Source organism: Hemicordylus capensis, chromosome 10, assembly GCF_027244095.1.
Source record: "Hemicordylus capensis ecotype Gifberg chromosome 10, rHemCap1.1.pri, whole genome shotgun sequence".
In the NCBI taxonomy this organism is placed as follows: Eukaryota; Metazoa; Chordata; class Lepidosauria; order Squamata; family Cordylidae; genus Hemicordylus; species Hemicordylus capensis.
This window is the reverse complement of record NC_069666.1, coordinates 19406130-19416271: the sequence shown is the minus strand read 5'-3', so window position 1 is coordinate 19416271 and position 10142 is coordinate 19406130. Positions and strand designations below refer to the sequence as shown.

At 44.6% G+C, this 10142-nt stretch overlaps 1 protein-coding gene across 6 annotated transcripts in view; it reads left to right on the top strand.

The window, feature by feature from the left end:
• Positions 1-10142, top strand: part of ARID3B (AT-rich interaction domain 3B) — a 75933-nt gene that overhangs the window by 405 nt on the left and 65386 nt on the right. For 3 of the 6 annotated variants that reach the window (XM_053271872.1, XM_053271874.1, XM_053271870.1), the window contains exon 2: positions 5193-5848. In XM_053271872.1, the coding sequence (XP_053127847.1) occupies positions 5273-5848 (576 nt within the window). In that variant the 5' untranslated portion in view covers positions 5193-5272. Of the gene's footprint in view, positions 1-33; positions 225-5192; positions 5849-10142 lie in introns of those variants that run through there. The other 3 variants (XM_053271869.1, XM_053271868.1, XM_053271871.1) reach the window with 2 other exon arrangements.

Sequence of the window (10142 nt, the reverse complement as noted above, 5' to 3'; positions counted from 1 at the left end):
GCGAGGGAAGGGGGAGTGGTAAGGGCGGGGGGGCTAGAAGGGGCGGGAAGAGCTCGACGGGAGCAGCCCCCCCCCCGAGGGTGACCACTCGGGAGTAAGCTCCCTGGCCTCGCGAGGGGCGGCGGTTGGCGGCTTCCCAAGCCGGCATGCCAGGGAGAGTCGCCGTCCTCGGTAGGTTTCCTCAGAAGCGAGTCCCCAGGGAGGACGGTGGGGTTGACTGGCGAGTAAGTAGGCTTTGGAGGAGCGCAGCCCGGAGGGTGCTGGGGTGTGTGGGGGAGGTCCCCGGAGCGGCATTGTGTGGGGCCAGGAATGGGTGAGGGAGCTCCGTGGGGTGGCTCGTGTGCAGGCGCCTGGGCTTCTTGACAGACTAGCGCCAAAGAAAGAAATCCCACCAGGAAGCATTCACTGGAAAGTGCGCGCGGGGGGGGGGGGGGGTAAAACCCATCTCGAGATGCTGCACTCCGTGGGGTCCCCTTCTTCCTGATAGAGGTTCGATGCCCGGTGCGTTTCAGCCACACAGCTTTTTTTCAGGGCTTAGGCTGATTGTGGACAGAGAAAGGGAGCGAGCAGGAACCCCCATTATATTCTGAAATTATAACTATGAGATAGATAGATCGATAGATCGTGTGTGTACATATATATATATATGTGTGTGTGTGTGTGTGTGTGTGTGTATACACACACATATACATACACCCCCTCCCCGATCTATCTATCTATACACCCCTATCTATCTATCTATCTATCTATCTATCTATCTATCTACATAAGATCTCTCTCTCTCTCTCTATACACACACACACACACACACAATATGTGTATTTTTTATATATATGTTCCATCTTATCTTATTTATTTTTTATTTCTCTGTGTAAACCGCCCTGAGCCATTTTTGGAAAGGCGGTATAGAAATCGAATTAATAATAATAATGGTGTGTGTGTGTGTGTGTACATACATGCATACTAGAATAAATTATCATATATTCTGATGTTAAATTCTGAAGTTATAACTTAACATCTGTAACAGAACAATACCTAGTACCTGGGAATTGGAATGCCTAACATCTTATGCAAAGTTCTGAGGTAGTGACGTTTTGTGTTTTATACTGTTAAAAAAAAGGAATCTAAATTCCACTCTTACCATAGAATAGAATATACTGTAAACCTTTTGTGATTAAGGTTTAACTTTTCTTAAGGTTCTATGCTGTAACCTTAGGAGGGATCGCCTTTTGGCTGATAATCCTGCATTTTTGGGTGCATGGAAACCTTTTGGCCAATGTTCAGCAGGCATGGGAGTCTTCTGCTACTGCTATCGTATGCTGCTGTTCCGGTTCTCAAAGTGGCGTACTTAGAAAGAGCAGTACTAAATGAATAAGATGGTTCCCTGTCCTCAAAGGGCTCACAGTCTAAGCAGAAGCACTTGGGAGACCCCAGCAACAGCCACTGGAGGAATGCTGTGTTGGGACTGAACAGGGACAGTTGCACTCAGCCTGCTGAATATAAAAGAACCACCACTTTCAAAGGTGCTTCTTGGCCCATTTACTACTATGAATGAATATTTATATACCACTTTCCAACAAAAGTTTCCAAAGTGGTTTAGATAGAGAACTATCAATTAGTAAATAAAGATGGATCCTTGTCCCCAAAGGGCTTACAATCTAAAAAGGAAAGCAAGATAGATACCGGCAACTGTCATGGGTTGCTGGATAGGGCCAGTTGCTCTCCTCCTGCTCAGTATAGAAAAGTACCACTTTAAAAAGGTGCCTCTTTGTTCATTTAGCAGAGTTCTTCTCAATTCATGGCTGAGAGAGAGTCGCTTGATTGATTTAGAAAATGTCTATACTGCTTTTCAGTTCTCAACATGGTTGACATAGCAAATTGGGGCGGAGAGTTCTTTTTAGATTATGAGCCCTTTTGAGAGAGGGTCTCGGAATCAAAAAAGAAATGTAAGGAGGGCACCACCCACAGCTACTAGGAGGGATGTTGGCTGGGCTGCACGGGGACAGTTGCTCTCCCTTGCTAAATATAAAGCAGCCGCCACTTTAGAAGGGGCCTCTTTGCCCAATTAGCAAGAGGAACGAATGCAAGAGTCTAAGAGTTGCTGGACTAGACGAATATGAATACAACAAATATTTATATACTGCTTTTCAACAAAAGTTTCCAAAACAGTTTACATAGATAGAAATAAAATAACGACCAGAGGGTTCCCTCAAGCACAACACTCTTGTTTTCAGCAATAGCCATCCAGATGGCTTCTCTCAGAAGCACATAAACAGGGCATGCTGGGGATGGGCATTTTCTATGCTTTTGCCTAATCGTTTTTTCCTAACTGTCTAGTGTTGGTTACCACAGTTTGTGGCAAGACATTCCTGAAGTTTATTGTGCACTACTACACATATAAATTCTCCTTGTTGTTTTGTTCTGAACCTGCTAACAATTGGTTTCATTTCAGTGCTAGTTGATTGGGGAAAGGACAATTTCTCTCTTTTCATGTCTTTAAGTCAGGGATTAAAACTTGTCATGCAAGGATTGGTGGGTTAGGGGAGGAGGAAAGACTGGTTATGTGTGAATGTTATGAGCTTTAAAAAAAAAGCAGCAATTAACTCAGGGAGGGAGGGAGTTATAGGGATTCCATGAAAAGTCAGTGACCTGTTGGCGTATTGTGGCAGTGATAGTTGTATATGTTTATGTGTGTGAATGAGAGGGGTGGGGGTGGAAACCTGTTTTTGGATGTCAGGTGATGGAGTAAAATAATATTTTTTTAAAAACCAAAAAATAGCAAGCATTCCTTGGGATTGTTGAACCTATTGCACTGGCATTTATTTCCAAGAAAGTGTGTTTAGAATTGGGATGCAGATGTCTGTGCAGTTAAAATATTAATTTGTCAAGCAAAATATTTTTTTGCGGGAGAAAGGTTGTCTGTGAAGAGTGCTGAGAGACACGGTTAAGAGTTGGGTTGACCAGGTTGTATGAAAACAGTTATAGGATGGTGGCAAACCTCATTGTTCTGGAACTTTAAATGGATGTCCAAGGATGTTGTGATGCATTTTAAGGATGGGGGGGTGGAGTTGAACAGTAGAAGTTATGAGTGTCTTGGGTTGCATGTGTTCTGGTTATTTGTGTGGAGTTTGTGTTTGGCCTTTGTCCCTTTAGGTGTTGTGATTATAGCAGCATGCTTTAAAGCAGAAGGTGTACAATGCCAGGAGGGTTTTATTTCCACTCTGGAATCTGATGTATACTTACTAGGAAGATAATCCTGTTGACCTCTGTGGAGCTTTCTTCTATGTAAACACGTTTGAGCTCCAAGAATGAAACTGGATGTCCACAAATGATGGCAGTCCTTTGTAGCCTTGTGCTTAGGGTGTTTGAGGAGTGGAACAAAAAGCAGCACTTGCAAATATCCTTTGAAATGGTACATTGAGTTGTAATATCTAGTGGAATTGAGAGAAGTGCTCTCAACACTAGAATATTGTTCAGCTATTTTGACAAGCTTTTGATGACTGCATTAATACTTAAGGTGTGGCTCTCTGCTGAAGTGCCTTTCTTTGGCGCTGGAGGCTAGTGGGGCTTTGCATTCATGTCTAATTGCAACCCTCGACAACAATGCGTCAGTCTTGCTGGAACCTGCCAAGTAGGGTTGCTGCTGACCTGGGTGAGACCTGCAGGAACCAGTGAATAGAGTGTGTATTCCTGCACATGAGGTGCTTACTGACACATCAACAAAATACCAACTTATGAATTACAGTAGTGTACCTTTCTGAGTATGTTCCCCATTGTGAATCTCTGCACTTGAGACAAAATGCAGTAATAGAATTCAAACATGTTTCAAGTAGGACTGCATATGGGATTGAGATGACTGAAAGACTGTAAATGTTGCAGCTGTATTAACCAAAATCCATTCTGTATAGTATTTCTCTCTTCTTTTAAATCTCTTCTCAAAATCCACCTGTTCTGTGAAACCTTTGGCACAGTCCATTGGACCTCATACTCTATTGCAGGGTTAGTCAACCTTTACTCTCCAGCTGTTGAACTACAACTCCCGTCATCCCCAGCCACTCTTGATAGCACTAATTGATAGGAGCCAGTGTAGTGGCTAGAGTGCTGGACTAGGACCGGGGAGACCCGAGTTCAAATCCCCATTCAGCCATGAGACTAGCTGGGTGACTCTGGGCCAGTCACTTCTCTCTCAGCCTCACCTACTTCACAGGGTTGTTGTGAGGAGAAATCTAAGTATGTAGTACACCGCTCTGGGCTCTTTGGAGGAAGAGTGGGATGTAAAATGTAAAAATAAAATATAAAATAATAAAATAATTCCTTGTGAGGGAAAACCTCCTCTCCATTTTCAGAGGGATTCTGTATCCCAGGTTGTGTCTGTGAGGGGCCTGTTGCTGTGGCCATGAAAGGTGTTATAAGGACAGAAGTTTTTCAACATGGTCTGTGTATGCAGAGAAGAAGGGTTTGGTCACACAAACTACTAGGAATTTAAAGCTGGCAGCTGGGACTTTCTTCAGGAGGATGCAGGTTTGGCGCCTAGGCTGATGTTTTAGGCTGATGGCTTTTTGAATTTTGAAATAGGTTTGGAATAAGCAAGAGTTGGAAATATGATACAGAATTAGCCTACATTTGTGTCCTATTCTTCTTCCAAGGAGTTCAGTCAGCATCAGTGTTCCCTGAACAGGGATTGCCAGATGTTGTTGACTACAATCCCCATCATCCCCAGCCAAAGGCCATTGGGATGATGGGAGTTATAGTCAAAAACATCTAGAAACTCTTGTTACAGAGAACACTGGTCAGTGCACATGGTTCTTTATCTCCTTCCTTGTTTCCTCCTTTTAATAACCCACTGAGGTAGTGACAAACCTGTAGTCACCCTGTAAATTCAGGTTGGGGATTTGAGCCTGAGTCTGCTTGGTTATTGTCAGACCCTTTAACCACTACAGCACACTGGCAGTGGCTGGTATCTGGTGCACTGACAGACCTGAATCAGGTAATGCCAGAAAATGAAGCCATTGTGGATGCTGTTTTTTGGGATGGGGATTGCAAATGCTAAATAACTAGTTTGAAAATAAATCTGGATTTGAATGAAAGTATGAATATTAGCCTGGCCTACTCTGGGAGAACATAAAGCTTTGCAATTAGCATTTTAGAGGAAAGCTGAATGTATTGTATACAGACCAATATTTGTGTTTCAGATTCCGTTGCTGTCCGAAGGCTTTGGCTGGAGCCCTGTCCAGAAAATCTCCGGTCTTATCGCAGCCATGTTAACAACAGGATGAAGCTGGAGGCTGTTGTGGAACAGCTGCAGAAGCAGCAGCAACAGCAGCAGCAGCAGCAGGCACCTCTGCAGATGGATTCCAGAGAGAGACAACAGAGGCAGATGCGAGAAGCCCAGCTGCATTATGCTCAGCAGCTGACAGTGCAGCAAGCTGCTCTGGCAGCCACATCTGGCAAGGCTTCAGGTGGCCCCACTCTTGGTCCTTCAGCCAGAATCCCTCCTGTGCTTGGGGCTGCCCGAACATTTGATCAGAGCAGTATGAACTCAGAGGAGGAGGAGGAGGAAGACGAAGAGGAAGAAGAGGAAGGAGAAGAGGATTTGGAAGACGGCAATCTTGAGGATGATGCCACGATAACTGGGAAAGATGCGTGTTCTGCTTTGAAGTATTTTCATGCTTCCAAAGTTGCTCCCCACAACCAAAGAGTGGCTTCTTCCTCTAACCCCCTACCTGTTCTTGGGGCACAGTGGGGACCACAGGGGAAGGAGGAGCAGGGTAAAGAGCCTACTGTTCCTCCATATTCCGGCTGCTCGTCTGGGAGGCAGACCTGGAGATTGGATGAGCAGCTCAAACAGGTCAGTAAAAAAATGTTCATCCCTCAGAGGCTGGTTGAGCTACCACGCTTGAAGTTGTTGGTCTTGGAGGCGGGCACTTTCCATGATGGTTCTGCTGGAACCTGCCAATGAGTGTCTTAGATTGATCAAGTCATTTTGCTGCCTGTGAAATAGTAGGAAGGATCGGAGCACCACATTGACTATGAATCAAAGGCCTCTCCTCCTTGACCCCTTGTTGGTTCTCAACAAAAATATTAGGCAGCCATCATCTCTCTTCTAGCTGTTTCAGGAGCAGGAGGGGGAGCCTTTTGTGGTTCCTGTCTGCCAGAGAAGAACTCTCTCTGGGAAGAAAAAGTGTGTGGCAGGAATGTGGTGAGCACTTTAGTTATGCACACTTGGAACATTCCCCTGCTCCCTTCACAGGTTCTGTTTGCAGTGAATACTGGCTATTTGGTATGGCTAGCTGGAGAGTCATGGGTGCTTGTTCTCTACACCACAGCAAGTGTCTGCTCTGTGATCAAAGAGCATTTTTGTGCTGCAATTAAAAACATGCAGAGTGATGCAGTTGGCAGAACCCTATCCACGTTGCAGAGTCAGTGTTAAATAGGTCTTTGGGTGCTGTGCGTTGGGGAATCCATGCACCATCTTGCATGGGAATTGGTAGCTTTCCAGTTCTATCCCCTGCGTGCCTTTTGAGCAAGAATGGCTGCTTTGAGAGAGGTAGCCATGCTAGTTTTTTTTATAGCAAACATGGCAAAGATTCTTGTGGTGTCTTTAAAGGTGAATGGATTTATTGTGGCATAAACGTCCATGGAGCAGAGCCCACTTTGTGTGATGCATGGAATGCTGTCCTCAGTTGGCAGATACGTGTTTATGTACATAGCTAATAAGTACAGGTATAGAGAGAGTAATCTTGTGAATAATGGGGCTGAAAGACCACAAAATGCACGAGGTACAGCTTATGAAATTTCTGTGCAAAGCTATAACATATGCAGATAAGTACAGCGCCCATTCAGAACTTCATAACTGATGATACACTGAAGATCTCTGCAGATGGCCAGGAGGGCGTGTCAGGTGGCGATGGGTTTGATCACAGGGCCCAGATTAGTCTCCTGGTAATTGGCGGGCCTTGAATAACTTTTGTGGCTCAAATGTACTCTGATGCATAGACATCTAAGCTGAAAGGGATCTTTCTAGAATGGCACAATCTGCTGGATATAAACCATCCCTGGACAAAGCTGGGTAATCTGTCATTGTAAGCAGCACGATGTGAATTCTGTCACTATTAACTTTATGTAAAGGAGAATTGCTGTGCTAGCTGTTTCGCATATGAGCATACTCTAAACCACTATTTTTCAAGCGGGGGCCACTTTGGCAAAAAAACCAAACAAACCCAAAAAACACAACAACAAAAACAAGCAACCTTGTGTGAGAGCTATTTCTCATTGTCTTTTCCTCAGTGCTGCCTGGCGGCGGGGAAGGGGCTTTACAAGAAATGGTGTTCTGTAAAGCCCCAGCATCATCTTGCCCTGCCTTTTGGATTTCCTGAGAAACAGGAAACTGGACTTAGATGAGGCTTTGGTCTCATCCACCCAGCCTGCTTTCATCTTCTTAAGAACCACCTTGCAGGAGCAGGCTCAAAGTCAGTCTAGTCCAGCATCCTGTTTCCCACAGTGGTCCACCAGATGCCTCTGGGAAGCCTATAAGCAGGAGAAGAAGGAAAACATAAGAACAGCCCTGCTGGATCAGGCCCAAGGCCCATCTAGTTCAGCATCCTGTTTCACACAGTGGCCCACCAGATGCCACTGGTAGCCTACAGGCAGTAGTTGAGGGCATGCCCTCTCTCTCGCTGTTACTCCTGGCATGCCCGCTCTCCTGCCATTGCTCATCTGAAACTGGTATTCAGAGGCATCCTGATTCTGAGCCTGGAGATAGCCTGTAGCCATCAGGACTAGTAGCCATTAATAGACTTGCCCTCCATGAATTTGTCTTGGCCCCTTTTAAAGTAATCCAAGATGGTGGCCATCACCATATCCAGTGGCAGAGAATTCCATAGATGTGCGCTGTGTGGAAAAGTTCTTCCTTTTGGTTCCAGAATTTCCTGGCAACCAGTTTCATGGGATGACCCTTGATTGTAGTATAGTGAGAAGGGGAGAAGAACTTCTCTTTATCTACTCTCTCCACCCCATGCATCATTTTTAAAGCTTTATCGTGTGTGTGCAAGCAAGCATTGGATTGTAGCCAAAGGGTTCCACTGAAAAGACGGCTCAACTTCTCAAAGGCTGCTTTTATTTGACCTTATTAACTGAATGGACTGTGAAGCACATGAAGTTAATGGGGCTGCTTTATAGTCCTGCTCAACCCTCTAGCCAGATTTGTTCTCTTCAAATAGTTGAGGGGCTTGGCTTCCTTTCCTATCTGTTTCCCACAGTGCTGCTGTATGCCAACTATTTCACAGTCCCTTTCGGGGTGTGTGTTGTGAAACACAGTTGACTTGATCATCTTTGAAAAATGTCAGCTTGCTTCAGATGTACCTTTTAATGTTCCAAGGATCTTTTGTGCACCTCTTCTGCATCTGGGAACCTGCCCTGGCGCTTTAATGCACACAGGGGAAAGATGCCACTCAGGTGCAAAATACCCTTTGACATTAGCATGCCTGCTGCTAAGACAGTGAGCCTTGAGGGTTGAGTCCTTGTTAGTGTTACTTTAATTGAAGTCTGGAAAAGGGAATGCGGCTGGGGATGCAATCCAGTGGGTTAGCAGGAGTCTCTCTCCATCTTAACTGGAGATGTAGAGATGGGCTTTAAAGAGAAGGTGCTGTGTCAGGAATGAACAACTCTGGAACACACTTCAGGGAGACGCTTTGCACAAGAGCATCTCCCTGACACTCTTGTGCAAGAGAAGGGTATCCCCTCTACCCCTCTACCTGAAACATAAGCTGGTTAAGCTGATGCTGCCTTTTATACGTCTTTTTAAAAAATCCATTTTGTTTGAGTGGCAAAGAGATTACACTGTAAATGTTTCTTGAAAAAGCACAAAGCACTGATTTTTTCCCAGGCAAGTAGCTTGCCAGAACTACCAATTCAACTAACTTGTGAACCCTTTGCAGGTTAGTAAAACAATTTTCTAGCAGGGCTATTTCAATATGAAGCTTTGCTTGCTATCAATAAGTTTATTTGCTTCAGATCTGTGAGTGCTGCTTTTCCATTAAAAGTAGTTTCCAAAACAGCTCACAGAAACTGCATAAAGGCTGAAACAAAACTTTTTCAGTGGGGGGTGGGGGGAATCCCAGTAAAATAGCACAAACAGCAGCAACAGTCAGTAAAAATTCCATAATGGTAAAATCCCTCAGGACTTGATCCTATACAAAGAATTCTCAATCTAGTTCTGTGCTATACAGATGTGACTTTTTCCGCCTCATAGAAAACCAACCTGGGAGCTATGCTCCTTCCAAGACAGTTTCCCATTTAGCATTTAATGAATAGCCTTCTCCCCCCACAAGGCCCCATCCCTTTGAGCGGAAATCCATTTTGTGGTGAAATGCTAAATTCCAGGCTGTGAAACCAAAATTGCCTTGTTTGTGTTGATCTCTCTAAGCTATTGTTCTGGAATGCTTGTCAATGTTAAGCAGAGGGTAATGTTAATCACAAGGCTTTTGAAGAATTATATATGTCGATAACACCCTAATGCCTTTTACAAATGAAAAGTGTGACATATGGGGGTGGGGGGAAACATGCAAATAAAGACCAGATTGCTGTGACTGCTTGCATCCTCAAGTCTGTTGTGGCTGCTATTTTGCCTCATACTGGTAGCCAACCCCTCTTCTCTTCCAAAGGAGGGAGAATTAACTTCATTTATAGGTTTGCAACATTGGTATGGAAAGGAGAGCTAAAGATTTGTACACTGGCACTGCAGAAGTAGTTGGAGGGATAGGTTTTAAGTACTGGGGCCCCTTGAATGCTGGTTGCAGCTTTCAAATGGAAGTTGTGATGAATACAACATGTATTCATGTGCTTCTCGGTAGCTGTATATTGGCAACAAGCCTCAAAGTATGTCACAACTTGTGAGAAAAACTGGTGACTTGGAGTGTGAGTATGGGTAGGGTGGAGATACAGAATCCCTTCCTGCTCCTAAAGCTTGCAAGGCAAGAGAGGCTATTTTTGCCTCTCTTACTTGAATTTGTCTCCCTCCCGATCCAAAGCTGTCTTATTCCTGTGCAGATGGAGGGGAATTGAATCCTTTGAACCTGCTTAGTTATGCTCTTCTGTCACATAGTCCATTTCTCAAGCACTACTTGAATTCGTTAATACACCAA